The following is an 18,522-nucleotide window of genomic DNA, read 5'->3' as shown; positions in this document are numbered from 1 at the left end:
AGAAGATGGTGCTCTAGATATCAACGACATTATCATCGATATTGTTCAAGAAGTTCCTCATGAGGATGAAGAAATGGAAGGAGGTCATTCTGTCGAAGAACATATTAACTACGAACCACCGATGAAAATGGAAGAAGCGCTCATACAAATCAATCGTTTAAAAATGTTTTTCGCCGCTGAAGAAGATACTAAAGGACTTTCAATGGTTTCTTCACTCCAAACAAATGTTGAAAACAAAATTATCAGCCGGAAGAAGGTGCAGAAGAAAATAAGTGATTACTGTATGTATTTTTCTTAAGATAAAGTCATAATATGCATAGCACAATTGTATGTATATTATTTACAAAAATATTGTGCAAAATCTGTATATAATTTAATTTTACATTAAACATTTGATGATTTTTCTTTATCTCTTGTGTATGTAATTGTATATTATTTACAAAAATATTGTTCAAAATCTGTATATATTTTAATTTAATTTTACATTAAACGTTTAACGATTTTTCTTTCTTTTTTTTTTTTCTCCCTCAGATTTCTTGTTAGTGGACACTTCTCTCTAACGGACAAATTCTCATTCCCTATGGCTGTCCGTTAAAGGGAAGTTTCAATGTATTGATTATGAAATAAAAGAGCTTTTGTATTGTAAATATTTTATCGATCATTCACAAATTTCCATAATTTATGATAACTAAAGTAAGAGATGTATATTTGCGATTGCAACATATCTAAATGTCTCTGGAAAACAGCATCAATTGAGTACCCGACCTTGTAGCTAAAATTGAGGGATTAGTGTTTAGAGTTAGATTGAATGTTTCTTGTAGGAAAGTAATTAACAGCAGGAAATTACTTACAGGAAATTAGATTGACTGTTTCTTGCAGGAACTTCCCTGCAACAATACAAGTACAGCCACTGCCCGACTTACTTAAGGGTTGCATTCCACAGAACTCTGTGTAAGTTATAATTTCCTTAAATGTTTATGCAGCACTCACAACTATGCATGCTGAATTTGATTGAAGCAAAAAAGAAATGTTTGATGAACTTGTAAATAGAATTATTTATTAATTTTTTTTTTTTATCTCATTCGCAGGAAAAATTACAAATGTATACAAAATTACAAGGTGCCTCCATAGCCAGGTGGGAAGGAGCAGCAGTGCGTAGCACACGCTTCTTGATTAGACTGAGGTTCGAGCCAATCACCACCAAATACGGAGGATGCAGAAAGGTCAGGGAATGACCACCACATATTCCCGGAGCAATATGGCCTTAGTTGCTAATGCTCCTAAAAACCAAATAACAAATAACAACAAAATTTAAAAAATTTAAAAATTATAAAATTACAAAAAGAGAGAGAGAGAGAGAGACAGGCATAACGTCAACAAGTTTTACCTTTCAAGCATTGTTGCTGGAATTAACTCTCCAGCTGATAAGCACACTGCTGCAGAAGTTGAGGGCTGTGGAGATTGAGTAGGGTTTTTCCCCCCCAACACATCACAAAATTTCTCTGCAGCTGCAGAATCGGCACTGGCAACTTCACCACATACTCTAATGTTTTGGAAACCAGCACGATGCTTGAACCTATTAAACCACCCATTGCTTTCTACGAATTTGGCTTGGAGTTCACCGTATTTATCCTTAATATCTTCTTAAATACTTCTTGTTTTTGCTTAATGGCCATTGGACTCAGGAGCACTTGCTTCTGGATCTGATTTTCTATCCATATGATTAATAGCTTTTCCATCTTCGATATAGCATCTGATTGCTGTTTTGTGATCACTGTTGATCTTAAATGTGTTGATCCTTTAACATGTTCTTTTATACGCACACTGCCCTTTAAAACAGTATTCACTGTTGAAGCAGCGATATCTAATTCCGTGCAATAGATGGCAAACTTTGTCCTGCTTTCTACTTCTTAATTTAATCATCTTCATTTCTAAATCAATTTTGTTTCGTTTCCTAGCACTGCCGGCACTTGCACCGTCCATTGGGTCCCTTCACCATTGTAATAAGTAAATAGGAATGAAGAGAAGATTCTGAAAATTTATTTATGTTTTTTATATGATTGAAGATTTCAGTGAAGGGGAACTCATTTCACCATAATACCATAATGTAAAAACCCACAGAATTCCAGTTATCAGTATTATTGCAAATGCAATAAGATCGAGTTTTACCACCCATTTGTAATAGATTGTGCTAACAGAAAAGCCCAATAAACCGGAAAGCGCAAATTGTTTTTATTGTTTTATGGTAGTGACCTCCAGAAATGTGTTTTAGAATAATATCACAAAGGCATTCAAAATTGATTCTTATAATAGAACATATGATAAAGTGTAGTGCATTTTCATTATAAATATGACCTTTTAGAGAGATAATAGCTTAGATTGAAAATTTCAACTTCCGAGGTCTTGGGAAAAACAATGTGTTATTGGGTTCACAATATGATATTTTCAAGGTACTTCTATTTATGCCGACCGGGCTAGCCAGGTGGGTAAAGTTCCTGCCTGCCTGGCAACCCAAAGGTTGCAGGTTCGAATCCCGCCTCAGGCTTGGATCAGAGTAAAATACAAAAACTTTGGCAGGTGCATTATGGCCACAGAAGCCGATGCGCCAACAACTAACGGAAAAAAAAAAAAAAAAAAAAAAACCCTTCTGTTTATTCCTACGGGAATGCAAAATACATTTCCACGATTTTTTTAAGTTTGCACCAACCGGCAAAAATTACGTAGTTGATTTTCCGTAAGTTGAGTGTTACGTAAGCCAGGGAGTGCCTGTATATATATGATTAAAATATATGTGTATTCATATATATGAAATATATAGTCATATATATGAAAATATATATGTGCACTCACTGTATATATGAGATGACCGGGCTAGCCGAGTGGGTCAAGTACCTGCCCGGCAACCCAAAGGTCGCGGGTTCGATTCCCGCCTCGGGCTTGGATCAAAGTAGTGCAAAAACCTTGGGAGGTGCAATATGGCCACAGAAGCCGATGCGCCAACAACTACCAAATCATTTTGTCTAGCAGCACTGGGGGCTTCCCCCAACTCTGCATTGTTTCTCTGTGTATAATACAATACTCTGTATAAGGCCAGAGTGTGATTTATTAGTGTGGGTTGTGTTGTTCCTCAGGCCACCTAGCCTAGGGTCCTCTGAAGAGCCATCAACACCCTCAGTTTCCGTCACCACCCCCAGGGAGGCAAGCCAGGGCCATAGAAGAGAATAGTTCTGGAGGGGTGAACCCTGGGGTAGCCTAGGCTTCCAGGGAGAACCCAGAAAAATAAAAAAATAAAATTTTATTGGAAAGGAAATAGAGGGAGATAGACAGAAGTGGGATAAAAGGGGGGAAGGAGAACAGAGTGAGGCTGAAGCAAAGGAGTACACTTGGTTGGAAAGGGGTGACAGTAATGGGTTCCCTGAAACAGGATGGGCATCCTGTTCCAAGGGTGGAAGTGAAAGAGGGTGGTGGGGTCAGCCACCAGGCAAAAAAAGGGGGTAGGGGATACCCAAGGTGGAGGGAATGGGATAGGGCGGAGACACAACCACTCCAGGTGATAGGAATGAAAGAATATGGGGAAAGTGATCCCAATAGTGTGGAGCCCACATCAGCCACACTGGACTTGAGCTATCTCAAGTGGCCAGTGTCGGCATCCCATACCATGCCGGCTAGGAACAGCGCACATTTTTTTTTTTTTTTTTTTTTTTTTTTGCCGTCATGTTATATGACAAATACTTGTATTGTTGTAATCATACTATTCAACAAATGGCTACAATCAAATGAGTAATTAGGCTATTGGCTCGGATTGTGCTAACTTCTTCCAAGCCAAGAATGTTTTCACATAAAATAAAACATCTTTTGTGCATACAAGGTACACATGGTTTTTTTTTGTTTTTTTTTTATTCTTCTATGTAGAAAGACTGTTGTTATCAAATGGTGTAGTTAGCTGGACAGTGAAGGTACATCAGGGTATAAAGATATGTTTGTCTAAGATAAAGAAATTTAATGCAAATGTTTGTATGGTTTGTATTTTTGGTGAATGAATCAGTTATAACAGGCATCTCTGATAAAGAGGGGAGAAAATTTTTTGGAGTATCAAAACACAACGACTGCTTTTCCCAACTTCCATTTTACAAAACAATTATGTGTTTTAGTACACAACAAATTAATAATAAAAGTTTATAAAAAATTGAACTGTCGCAAGAGAATAAGTGGCATATATCTTTAAATTAATATTATTTCTTTTGTTTGTTTGTGGATTTATTAGGCTCATCAGCATCTGTTATTTCTTTTGAAGATTTATAATTTTTTGTCTGTATTATATTATATTTTTTATGTTTTGTCTAGGTTTTGTATTATATGGAATCTTTAAGGTGTGCCCTACTCAGTCATCTCTGTCAACGAGAATTTTGTCTGGCATGTGAATTAGGTTTTTTATTTTATATGCTTGATACTGCTCAAGGTTTACCTTGTCAGGTAAGCTCCCATTTGAAGTGTAAGTAAATAAAAAAAAAAATAAAATAAATAATTGGATTATGTGAGCTAACTGAGTTTGTTTGGCATGATTATTATATTCTGGAAATGCCACTTACATTTTATCTTTAAGGGTGCTTCATTTAGTTCCTTTTTTTTTTTTTTTTTAATTTACATTTTGGTAAGATTTATTTTAATTTGTCCTTATTTTATCTATTTGCTTTCCAAGGACCTACAGTGATACTGTATTGCTTATCCCCACATCAGTTATGAATATATTAATACCATTATGGCATATACAAATTTGACTTGATGCATTATGGCCTACACTGCCAATGTGCCACTGAAAACAAAATTAATCAATCCATCAATATGCTGTCCATCAAGAATGGCATATTGTATACTTTTTGGTTGTTGAATAATATAATGTGACCATGGTTCCAGTTTTTGGAGCATGGATTGAGAAACACTGAGTAAACAATACAATGACATTTTATTTAATATTGCTCTTTGCCCTATATTAAAGAAATATCGTTTATACTCTGCTATTCCCCCAGTGAACCAGAAGCATTCTCAACTTCATCAGAACTGCTAAGTTTATTACAGGCCAATAAATTAGTGGAATGGATAATGAGCTATGTTTTTTTGTTGCATCATATGCTCCTGATCTTGTATTGTACATAATAGCAACTCTGTAACATCTCAGGACCACAGGGTGGTTGTTATAATTGAGCTGTGATGATGGAAAATAGTTAATTGCAATGTGGAAGGGATAATATGGAAAAAATAATAAATCATGATTTTGCACAAATAGGGCTAAATTTCAGAGTAGAATTATTTCCTAAATATAAAGGAGGTGAACTCAAAAAGTGCATAAATACAGTCAGTAAAAGACTAAATCACTAAACTTTAAACTTTTTCATGTTATTGCATGTAATGTTACTTTTTAATATTCTTTATTTTTCAAATATTGAATTTTTTTACTCTTGTTTTTTCCTGTTTAATTTCAGTCAGTATTACATAAACCAAATAAACTAAAAGCAGTTTATAAGCCTCAATTGTGCATATATTGTGTGTGTGTGTGTGTGTGTGTGTGTGTGTGTGTGTGTGTGTGTGTGTGTGTGTGTGTGTGTGTGTGTGTGTGTACACACTCACCCTATTAGTTTGGCTCTTCAGGAAAAGCCAGGGTACTGAGGATGCACTTTATATCGAGTAGTCATGCTAGCAGAAAGCATTTTCCATCATCATAAGCATGGTATGTCTTCATACAGTAAACTAAAATCTGGCAGGTCGTGGGATTTTGTCAGTGATATACAGGAATTTTGTTTGCTAGCAGGGAAAAGGAGGTGATTATCCCTTTGTATAAGGCAATGGTCAGGCCATGCCTTTAGTACTGCGTACAGGTGTGGAGGCCTAATTTTAGGAAGGATGTAGATTTGCTTGAACATGTACAGAGACGGGCAACAAGATTGATGAGGGAAATGAAGGGATCCTGTTACCAAGAGAGGCTTAAGTTCTGCAAATTGCAGCGATTGGAGACTAGGCACCTGCAAGGTGCTCTGATTGAGGTGTATAAGACCTTGAATGGGTTGAGCACGCTGAATTTTAATGGGATTCTTCCACTTGCTTAGATTATGAACCTAAGGGGGCATAAATTCAAATTGAGGAAAGACAGTTGTAGAATAGATGTGCGGAAATTTGCCTTTAGCTAGCGGGTGGTTAATTGCTGGAACAAACTCCCATCTGTCGTTGTGGAACTTGATAGCTTAAATAAATTCAAGGAGGAAGTGGACAGACATTTAGAGCAAGCATTATCGGGACAACAAGTTGTCCCGATAATGCTTGCTTTCTTGCATCACATGCCTCTATTACTATTACATTTATGAACATTTATTATCGCTGTCTTGTCCTTTCATTTATTTTTGTGGGCAACAGGATTTAAACGACATGGACAATGCAATGGTATTAATTCTTACAGCAGAACTTTGTGACAAGTTGCCCTGGTATTGCACTGCTTTACAGCCGAAATATGGAACAGTTCTTTACATATGTTTTGTCTGCATATTGTCACTAGTGGCTACCTGCTATCTGATGAGGAACCAGTTAGTTGTAAAATAGGCTGCCATAGCAGTCTGTCCAGATGTCCAGTTAACCTTTTACAGAGGCAACGTGTTTGAAAGTAGTGCATTATCGGGGCAACTTGTTGCAAAGGAAAGTTTGTTCTGCCATGAGAATTAAGACACTACATTATCTATGGAGTTTAATCCTGTTGCCTGCCTAAACAAATGAAAGGGCAAGCTATAAGATGCAAGCATCTTATAAAGAAAGAAATGTCACTCACTTTTGCATATATTCTTAAAAACAAATGCTATTGTTTTTACGAGTGCTGGAATGGTTTTTTAAAATGTGTTTTTTTTTTTTTTTTTGTAAAATGTGCCAGATTTTAAAGAAACAATTCTGGAATTTAAAGTGCAAGATTTTACTGTATTAAGTAAACTCTGTAAAATTTTTTGATAGACTCTGGTGGCAGAGTGTGCTCATGCATCTCACTAATAGAATGGCTACTGTAAGAATAACAACCTATCACAAGTTGGAGAAAATGATAACCAAAGGATGTCCCCATATGCTCTGTGTTGAGTCCTCATCTCTGGAATATCGATGACTGACTAAATAATCATTTTGAGAATGTCTTCATGACTGTAAACGAGTTTATGTTTGTGATATTTGGGAACTTGAGATAAGTGCTGGTAAAACATAGCCACAAAACACCCATCCAAACGTGTACATCTTACACCATAGTTGTATGGTATAAGATGTACAAGCTGCTTACTGTGTCTTCTACTAAACCTAAAATAATGTATTGAAGAGTAACCTTATTACAAATAGACCACCAATAATCAAGCTTGGGGCTCACTCCATACCTCATGTAATTAGAATAAAATATATGGGTTTTACTTTGGACCATAACTTGCATTTGTGCCACACATCACAATACACATTCAAAAAAAGTATAAAATTTCATATCCATGGTAATTAGGATGACAAGGACAAACTAAGGAATAAAATAAAATGCCCTCACCATCTTATGTAAACATACATTTGTGACCATTGTCAGCTACTAGGTTGGTATATAGTTACAAAAAGCAACCCAGATAACTTAAGGACTGAATAGCTACAGTACAATAACAAGTGTTTCTGATATTGACATGGATGTGCAGAGTAACATCTACTCCTGCACTGCAGATACCAGCTGTAAAAGAGGTCAAATGGTACACACTCAGACCTACTACGTAATGAATATCACACTAGATCTGGTGAATAAGAGGAAAACAGGAAAGGAAGAGAATATGGGAATACCTCAATATATGAGATGAGACTAACAAGAAATTCATATCACAGGTCACATTAGCTGACTCTAAGACCTTATGAATTAGTACCACCTTTCTGCTGATTTGTAATGGCTCAATGAATTCCACATTGTCCAAATTTGGCCTCAGTGCTATGGAAAACTGCCCCTATGGAAATACACCTGTTCTCTTCAGTGAGGTATATAGGTTACCTACTTCTTCAACAGCCTTCCTATTGGAAATGAAATCATATTTATTTGAAATAAAGAAAATCTCAAACCTCTCTACTTTCGAGGAATTTGTTAATAAGGTATTTAAAAAGAGGAAAAGTGCTATGATTAGATATATAAGGAATGTACAGAGAGCAGTAGGACATATGTAACTGTAAGATCCCCACCATGTATTGAGCACTGCATCAATACATCTATTTCATCTATTGATAGCACTCCCATCTTCTTTGGCTGCATATTGTATCTAATTTTTGGCCTTTTAACTGTAATGGATTTGGGTCTCTCATCTGTGGCCTTTACTATACATCTAATTTTTTACTGATTATTTAAAAGCTGCATGACTTTCTGATAATAGTCCTTCCACTATCCATATGCTTTCTTATATGAGATCCTATTATCTGTAGATATCTCTCTGCATCTCCTTAATGATGTCTCACTAGCAAACTTTATTAGAGTGTATAAAACTGTATATACCTGCCTTGTCTATTTTGGTTATTATAGCCTAACTACTAGAATTCTCTGAAGTGTAATACGGGAAAAGAAATTGATATTGCACATTAGCTTAAACAATTTTTAAAGTGCCACCTAATTTGATACTATCTGGTTAACTCTACTAAACAGACTGTTCCTTTAATCTCTTCCTTAATTCGATTTCCTTTCTCTTAAGATTGCAAGTGAAGAGATGAAAGTGCCATCCTGTTTGATACTAGCTAGTTAAAATTACTAAAAAGAATTTTCCTTTAATCTCTTCCTTAATTTGATTCCCCTTCTCATAAGATTTCAAGTTAAAAGATGAAATGCTTAACTCTTCTAATTAATATGAAAGATTATCTTTTGTTTATAAAGGTAAACAAACAATTGGAATTATAAATTCACTCTAGTGAAGTTATGAGTCCGTTGTAGTTTGAAAAATTGAGTGAATAATTTATTAGCAGTATCAGGCTGTAAAGTGCCTATATAATTGTAAACCACCTTAACTAGCTCCTGATGGTTGTAAATAGTCATAATAAAAACACAAATTTTTGGAAAAATGCCTGAAAAAAAAATATATATTTGATAACATCAAAAAAATACATGACTGATTAACTTAATAATCAAAACACAAATAGCTAGAATACTTTTTTGTGCACTGTGATTAGCCATTCTAAAAGATTAATTTAATAGTTTATGAAGACTGATCTTCATCTAATAACATTAGTAATTGTGTTTAATTTTCCTTTCAGGCCAACAAACTTTTGACAGCATATTTTTAGTGGTAATAATTCACAATAGACTAATTAAGCTGGACTAAAAAGTTGCAGTTTTTAGTTTTTCATTTAATTGCTATCAAGGTAATATTTTTCAATTCAAAGTCTCTAATAGCAGACAAAGGAGTTCTGGATTTCCTGTATGAGAAAGAAGAATGGTCCTAACTTGGATTACTTGATTGCTTTTCTGCATATTTTAGAAACAATTATCACTAGAAATAATAAATGTGGAAAAGTTGCTGAACATTGACATGTTCTTAAGAATTGCAACATATAAACAGATGAATGATGCAGATGAATGATGGAATCACTTTAAAAATAAATCACTTCAAAAGTCCACCAATACAGTGGGAGAACAGACTATGAATAAACAGTTCGTATGATTCTCTGTTGAACAGAATTCAGCAGTTCTTTTCCTTTAGAACATTTCAGTTTAATTTTATGTCAGTTATAAAAATGTAGTTTTTTAAACAGTAATAGTAATACAGTAAACCACCGCTATTCGCGGTATCTGTATTTGCGGTTTCGCATATTCGCGGTCGCTGATTTAATATAAAATGAAACCTGAAAAAATGTGAATTTTAAAGCGCCATGAACATTTTCTGCCATAAAAAAAAAAAAAACATGGGCGTGGCTAAAATTATCTTTCCTGGTCAAAACAGCGCTCAGTAGGTGGGGGTGACAAAATCGCGAGCGTGGATGTTTCTCGCTAATCCTTGTTCAAATGTGTTATGCGCTTGTCATGGAAGGTTTCGTTGTTTGTTTTTAAATTTATATGCTTATAAATTGAATAAATTTTATCAATTTATAAATTGATAAAATTTTGTAAGCATATCAATTTATAAATTGATATGCTTACAAAAGTGATAAATCTACCATTTTGCAGTGTAAAACAGACTTTTTCGAATGTGTTAACAGAAGAAAGTGACTATTGTGGACAAGTTCTTTCTAACTCGTACAAAAATATGGCTACGAATAACAAGGGAAATGTGAAAATATCAAAGAAGGTGATGATATTAGCGAATAAAATTGAGCTATTAGACAAAATTTCTAATGGTGAAAGTGTCTCCTCAGTGGCAAAAAATTATAAAATCAGTGAGCCAACGGTACGATCAATCAAAAAATCGGAAGGAAAAATCCGCTGTAGTGTCCGTGAAAACTCGCTAATTGCTTCAAAAATTTGCTCTGTAACTCGTGATGCTAAATTAGAAAAAATGGAGAAAGCTTTAAATCTGTGGATAGAAGACCGAACTCAAAATAAAATTCCGTTAAGTTCGCTCATCATTTGTGAAAAGGCAAAACTCCTTTATTAACACTTTAGCGAAACTTGTGATAGCACTGGCGGGATAGGTTTTTTTGCTAGCAAAGGGCGCTGGTTTGAAAGATTTGTTTGAAATTTCTAATAAATATTACATTTAATATTAAATTGTTTCTTATTTTCATTTCGATGCCATATGCTTGCATTTCACTATGTACTGTCTATGTACATAGTCATATTATGAAGGTACATATAATACATACATAGACAATTTTAGACTGGTTTTACTTATATATTTCATACTTTGGAACGGAACCCCTTTATTACTATGGGAGCCATAACTCAGTATTTGTGTTTTTGGTATTCGCGGCATTTCTCAGGAACGTAACCCCTGAAGTAATCCAAGTTAGGGTTTTCTGTATTTTATCAATGTACTAGTTTTAACCCAGCAGTTGGTTGGTTGGTTGGTTTTGATTTTATTGCCGCATTAGCAACTAAGGCTATAATGCGCCAAGACCAGGTCATATATAAAAAATTTTAAACTTTCAGTGACCTAATTACTTAGGTCACTGTGTCAAAATATATAACAAATGTATAAAAGGTATAAAAGATAAATCAATAGAAAATCACAATAAAATGTAAATTTTATATATGAGCAAAAACGTTTATTGATTTTAAAAAGCTAAAAACAGCAGACACATGGTCATTGTCAGATAAAATCTGACTGAGCGTATAAGGCTCAGCCGGATGATTAAAAATGGTAAAATATAAATCATGTTCGTGTCTAAAACGTGGACCCACGGTTAAAATGGTGCCGCAGTTCTCGCACATAGGACTGTCATCTGCCCTCAGCAGAAAAGCATGTGTAAGATGACTGTGTCCTATGCGGAGACGAGCTAGAACAACTTCTTCTTTGCGGTTCCTGCGCAGACTAGACTGCCAGTGTCGGATTATAGGCTTTATCTTATAGAGCTTGTTTGTGACTTGCTAATGCCAAGATTGTTGCCATTGGGAATGTAATTTAGCTTTTATTAGCTGCCTGTAGTCTGTATAGGGGACTAACAGGCAATAAGTGTTGTGGGGTTCTGGTGATCTGGCCGCAGCATCTGCCAGTTCATTTCCCCCGATCCCAATGTGGCTTGGAATCCAGCAGAAATGGATGTCGAATGAACACTCAAACAGGGAATGTAACGTCTGCTGAATCCGAGTCACAATCGGATGAGGATTATACCTCATCTCCGATAAAGCCTGCAGTGTACTTGAAGAGTCAGTGTACATCATACATCTTTGGTGCTTACGGGTTTTAATGTAGTCCAAGGCTAGCTTAATAGCATACAACTCAGCTGTATATATGCTGCATTCGTAGGGAATCTTCCCAGATATAGTACTATCTGGAAAGACAGCAGCAGATCCTACAGACAACTCTGATTTTGAACCATCGGTGAACACAGGCAAAAAATCAGAGTAATCGGATCAGTGGGCAGCATAGAGTTGTTGGTAGACAGAGGATGGAGTTATGGACTTACCCCAACTTTTAATGGAGAAGTCACATGATGGTAAGCAAGCATGCCAGGGTGGAAGTAGATGCCTTGGTGACTGGGCAACATTGTCCACCGTGATATTGTGCTCTCTGAGAAGCTCTTGGACATGGATGCCAAAGGATCGGTTAGTAGTCTGACGGGTTTTATAAAGCATTTCCCATTGTGGCTCAAAAACGCAAGTCCACGTTGGGTTGTCTGGCAGGGATTTTAGTTTAAAGGTATATTTTAGTGACAATTGCTTTCGTCAGAGCAATAGTGGTTCACCGGCTTCGATGTATAAACTCTGGACAGGAGATGTTCTGAATGCTCCAGTAGCTGTACAGATGGCTTGGTGGTGGAGTGGGTCTAGCCACCGTAATACGCTATTTCTAGCCGATGCGTACACTTGGGACCCACAGTCTAATTTTGAACGAACAAGCGCACGATAAAGGCGGAGTAAAGTGCACCGGTCTGCCCCCCATTTATTTGAGGAGATGGCACGAAGGAGATTCAATCCCCTCGTGCACTTTGTTCGTAGTTGACGGTTTTGTGGTAAAAATGTCAACTTCTTATCGAATGTGAGACCCAAGAAATTTGTCTCAGGCACTACTGGAATGATGTGTTGTCCGAGTTTGAGTTCTGGTTCAGGGTGAAGATTCTGTTTGCGACAAAAGTATATGCAGACGGTCTTCTGAGGTGACAGCCTGAAACCATTTGCCATTGCCCAAGTTTTGACATGGCCAATGGCATGCTGCAATTGTCGTTCAATAACCCTCATGTTGCATGACTGACAGAAGATGGTAAAATCATCAACAAAGAGGGTGCTATTTACAGTTGGAGGAAGTTGTTCAGTAATAGAATTAACTTTGATAGCGAAAAGCGTAACACTTAACACTGACCCTTGGGGGACTCCTTCCTCTTGACAAAAAAGATTGAGAGAGAATGGAGCCAACACGAACTTGGAATGACCGGTTCACTAAGAAACTTTTAATGAAGAGGGCTAGATGGCCCTTCAGACCCAGATCATAGATATCCTTTAAGATTCCAAATCTACAAGCCATGTCATACGCTTTTTCGATATCAAAGAAAATTAAACACCAGGTGTTCGCGTTTAAGGAAAGAATCTCGGATAGATGTTTCCAGTTTTATAAGATGGTCAAGTGTTGACCTGTTCCTTCGGAAACCACATTATTGAACTTTGGAAAGGAGGTCATTCGCTTCTAAATACCACATGAGACGGGCATTTACCATCCTTTCCAAGATCTTGCACAAGCAGCTTGTCAGAGCAATTGGATGGTAATTACTCAGAAATTTTGGATCTTTTCCTGGCTTTGGAAAGGCAAGCACGATTGCCTTATGCCAGGAGTCCGGAAATTCATCTTCAAGATAAACTCTGTTGTACAAACAGAGCAACTGGTCCAGAGATTCAGACGAAAGATGTTTAATCATCTCATAATGGATGTCATCTGGCCCTACGGTACTCGCCTGGGATAGTGCTGCTTTCATTTCCCATTCTGTGAAGGGTTGATTGTATTCTTCACAGTTCTTTGATTGTAATTTCAAATGTTTCCTTTCGGCATGTCTTTTGAGGGCCAGAAACTCAGGGTGGTAAGATGTTTTGGCAGACACTTTAGCAAATGTCTCCCCAAGAGTGTTTGCAATTGCAGTTTGGTCTGCAATTTCACATCCATTATGCTCCAGGATCAAGGAAGGGTGTGATGTGTATTTCCCCTTCATTTTCCGGACTTTATCCCAGACAAGCTTAGATGATGAAGCCTGGTTGATAGAAGATGTGAATTTGATCCAAGATTCCTTCTGACTCTGACGTCTTACGTAACGTGCTTTAGCACATGCACGTTTGAATGTTATTAAGTTATCTGCGGTAGGGTAGCGGCGAAAAATACCCCACGCCTTGTTTTGAGATTTTCTTGTTGCAGTGCAATTAGAATTCCACCATGGTTTTGGAAATGATGGAAACTGAGACAAAGTCTTTGGAATTGCAATTGCCGCTGTTTGGACAACAGTGTCTGTAACGTACTTTACCACGTCATTAATCGGATCCTTGCTGACTGTGTTGATATCAAATGATGCTAGTTCTTTGAAGGTATTCCAGTCAGCGTGACCGATCTTCCACCGTGGCATGGTCTCCCTTTGCAAAGGGGGGATATCACGGGGAAGTGGTCACTGCCATAAATGTTGTCTTCAACCTCCCATGTACACACAGGAAGGAGAGAGGGCAAGCATATAGAGAGAGATCGATCCCGGTAAAAGTACGGGTAGGCATGTGGCAAAAAGTGTTAAGTCCAACATTTAGCAGGGCCAGGTCATTGTTTTCAATCATGTGCTCTATAGTCCGACCCCTTCCATTGATGTCGGCACTACCCCACAGAGTATTGTGTCCATTAAAATCCCCTAGTAACAAAAAAGGGGGTGGCAATTGTCTAATGAGATCATCAAGGTCTGCCTGGGGGATGTCGTTCCCAGGTGGCAAATAGATGGAACAAACAGTTAAGAGAAACCCTACAGTAACTTGAACTGCTACAGCCTCTAAGTTGGTGGTAAGTGGTGTAGCTTGAAATGGGGTGTGGTTACCCACAAGGATGGCGACTCCTCTGTGGGCAGGTCCATCCGCATCTCTGCCTTTTCGAATAACTAAAAAGTTATGCAAGTATGGGTCCTCATTTGCCTTTAAATGCCTTTAAAAGCAAGTAGGCTCATGCTTACTCAGGAGTGCCTTGATGTCGTCACTATTTCGACGGAATCCACAACAATTCCATTGTAGAAATTTAAACTTACCCATTATTTGGATTTGTTAGGTCCATCAGGTGGTTTCCGAAGGGCTGAGGGCTTCATTTTCTCAGTCCTGGCTTTATCTTTCTTTGGAAACACAGGTCATTGACCTGTGTCCATATCTTCTTCTGCAAAGATTTCCAGGACTGGGTCATCCATTGCCTCCTTATCCTCGATCTCCATTGTTTGTTGTATTGCAGGTGACTCTTCCGATATTTGCATCTTTTCTTTACCACTTGGTTTTGGTAGTGGTAGAGCATTAGGAGGTATGGAAATAGGAGTGGCAGCTGACTGTGTTTTTCGGATGGGCTTTTGTGAACGCAATAAATGCATGCAATCGGAGTAAATGACTCCGATTCGGAGTACAGTCATCTCGGATTGCGTACTGATGGTGCACTTCGCAGAAACCTTCTGGGCGTATGAAGGTTTCCCACTATTTATTGGTTGAATGTGTTTTCTGGCCTCCTGATAGGATATGTTCAGCTCTGTTTTTATTTTTTGAATTTCTTTCTCATCCTTCCACCTCTGGCATGCTCTAGAATAGGCAGGGTGCTCTCCTTGACTATTTATACAAATTGGCTTGGAAGCTGAACATTCCTTGCTCTCATGGTCTTTCGTACCATATCGAGTGCAGGCAGGATTACCACGACAAGCTGTTTGTGAATGGCCGTATTTCTGACATCTAAAACACCTCAGTGGGTTTGGAATGTAAAGCCTCACTGGGCAGTTTAAGTAGCCTGCCTTGACGGAACTTGGAGGCCGTGGGGTGTTAAATGTTAGGATGAGGACTCGGGTAGGGACAAGATTCCCATTCTTCCGCATTGATATTCTCTTGACAGCTGTCACTCCTTGGTCTTTTAATTCAGAGCAGATCTCTTCTTCAGAGACATGAAGAAGATCCCACTCTGAAATGACACCTCGTGAAGAGTTCAAAGTTTTGTGGAGTGTTACACTGATCGGTATTCCCCCTATGGATGTCGCGTTCAGGATTCTTTCTGCTTGCTTGGTGCTTGAAGCTTCAACTAAAAGATCGCCAGAACGCAGCTGTTTTACTGATTTTGGTGATCCTGCCAACCCATCTAATACTTTCTGGATGATGAAGAAGGGTGACATCTTCCCAATTGACTGCTCTCCGGTAGAATGGAGAATGAGGAAAAGTGGTGTTATTATAGATGGTGTTTTATCCTCAGTTCTGGCTCTTTTGGCAGAATTGGTGTCATTCTCTTCTGATCGATTAGGTAGGGGCCTTGTTGGGTCCCCCAGAAGAAATTGAATTTAAATTACTCATAAGAGTAAAGAGAAAGTGTCTGATGCTTAAGTACCTCACCCACCACGGAGCCCAACGAGGGAGCGCCCACTCGTGAACTAGCAGGTACGGCGTACACGAGTGGGACGCCAAGTTCGCTTAGGAGCACCACACCCACGTTACCAATAAGTCTTTGTCCCGTCCCAGGACCAAAAGGAGGGAGACTTATTGGAATGCAGTTGACCCTAGCAGTAAAAAACCACTCGCTGATTGATCCCAGTCATGCCAGTCCGGGACCTCCTGTCTTGTCGAAGCAGGGGCCAAAGTGGTGTATTAAGGCTGGGCCCCTCAACTACCAGGATCCCCCTTTCCGAATTCCATGGGTCGTGGCGCACGGCTGCACATGCTGGATTCCAATGACGCAACCCTGGAACCAAGGTATGGGCGTTAGATCCCAGTGATGCTAATCTGGAAAACCAGCAGCATCACTGGGAGGTCCCCTCACCACGTACAGGTGCCCACGTCGAGGGGTAACCCATCAGTGGCCTTGCAGCACCCAGTAGGTGCACCACAATATCAACTGTGCATTAATTGTTGGTTCAGGGTTAATGGCTGAAATTCTTTCTCTCCCCATTCCTAAATAGGTGAATAAATAGCTATGGTATTCAGAATTTTTGTTTACAGTTTTTCACTAGCAGTGTTCTCCCCAGGACTTATCGCATGGGTGCACTGCCCAGCTAAAATTTAAGCGATTCTTATGGTACTCTATGGTACTACTCACTGATCTCAATCAATATTAATTCGAACATACTATGCAATCGAGATCAATGCATCATGAGCATATAATGTTAAATTATGCAATTAATTTTCTGTATCACTTAAGTCACATTTATAAATAACAGAAAATTTTATAATATTGCGAACTATTACACTTCCCCACCCAGCTGGCAAAATTTTCTGGGGAGAATACTGACTAGCAAGTATGTTTCTTGGCAATGATTGCTGCTATTTCTGGAAGTTGTTCATTTTTTATTTAAATTATTACATACATAGTAAACAGGTAACAACTTGTGTGTTTGTGTGTTCTTCTTCTTAGGATTTATTCCATTATTACCACAGTTCTCCCCAACCTAACATCAAAAAGTCATTCCTTTATTCTATTTTTTACATTTTCTTCTATTTTCCCAATCTCTATCCACCAGTCCTCTTCTATTCATAGCTGCTTTCATACCCTCTATCCACGTCCTTCTTGGTCCTTTTCTCTTTCCTTCTCCATGGTATCCATTCCATGGCTCCTGTGGGCAGTTGTTCTCCATTCTCTTCACTTGGCCAAACCACTCCAATCTTTTCTCCTCTATTTTATCAATGATGGTTTTTTGGATGTTCATTATGTTCCTTATCACGTCATTTCTAACTTTTTTAGTCCTAGACTTTCTTGCCGATTTTTGCCAAAAATCCTTCTCAACAGCCAGTAGTTTATTTTTTTTTTTGTCTTTCAGTTAAGGTCCAAGTCTCACATCCACATAATAAAACACTTTGTAGTATTTTCATTATATATAACCCCAGGGGCACACATCTGGTGAGTATGGGCTTGACACACCCAGGGTTCTGAGCTGGGATATCATCATTCTTCTCTTTCTTGGTGATTCCCTTCTACTTTTGTCTCTCTATCTCTCGCAGGGTAACTAGGGAATTTTTTTTTTTTGGCTATTGCAGCATAAGCCTCAGGTTTCTTTGCACCATATAGTTAATAATAATAATAATAATTGATGTTTAGTTTTGTTTTTATTCCAAAACACAGAATTGAGCATGCCTATAACCTTTCTACCTTCACCCTCTCAGTTTCTTGCACAGGTGATTTGTTGGCCTGAATAATTGCACCCAGGTCTTTAAATTGCTGTGCAGTTTTCACCTGTACGCCATCTAAATCCAGAACATCCTCACATCGATTCATGTACTCTGTCTTATTAAAATTAACTGTCAGCCCCCATGTTTTATGTTTTTCTAGTAACTTTTTGCCCATGTAATTTACATCATCATTGTCCTGTGCTACCACCACTCGGTCATGTGTGTGGTTATACATATTTATTATCTGTAATATATAAGCAGAAATGTGTGCATGCATACATAGTTTTGAAATTTCTTATGTTTAATGGTTTTATAAACTTGAAAATGGAGATGATGAATAGTTTTATGTTTATAATACTTTTTTTTCAACAGAATTAATTAAAAGAAGTTTTGTTTGTGTTCTGCAAGGGTTTCCTTCTCTACATAACAAATGTTGCCTTATGAAACATAGGTTTGGCATAAATTTGATTTTGAACTACCTGTTTCACAGAACATTTGTTTCATTATAGTGTATCTAACTTTAGAGTTATTTTTAATTAAGTTAGAAATCTCTAATAGCATGTAAG

General features: G+C 37.7%; 1 protein-coding gene across 2 annotated transcripts in view; it reads left to right on the top strand.

Annotated features, from left to right (window-relative positions):
• Positions 1-18,522, top strand: part of PAN2 (PAN2-PAN3 deadenylation complex catalytic subunit PAN2) — a 588,859-nt gene that overhangs the window by 190,848 nt on the left and 379,489 nt on the right. For both annotated transcript variants that reach the window (XM_090383685.1, XM_090383686.1), the window contains exon 12: positions 4,345-4,473. In XM_090383685.1, the coding sequence (XP_090239811.1) occupies positions 4,345-4,473 (129 nt within the window). The remainder of the gene's footprint in view (positions 1-4,344; positions 4,474-18,522) is intronic.

The sequence above is a fragment of the Mastigoproctus giganteus genome, chromosome 10, assembly GCF_048544385.1.
Source record: "Mastigoproctus giganteus isolate SK-2022 chromosome 10, ASM4854438v1, whole genome shotgun sequence".
NCBI classification, from domain to species: Eukaryota; Metazoa; Arthropoda; class Arachnida; order Uropygi; family Thelyphonidae; genus Mastigoproctus; species Mastigoproctus giganteus.
The sequence above is the reverse complement of the archived record's forward strand: the minus strand, read 5'-3'. Positions and strand labels throughout refer to the sequence as shown.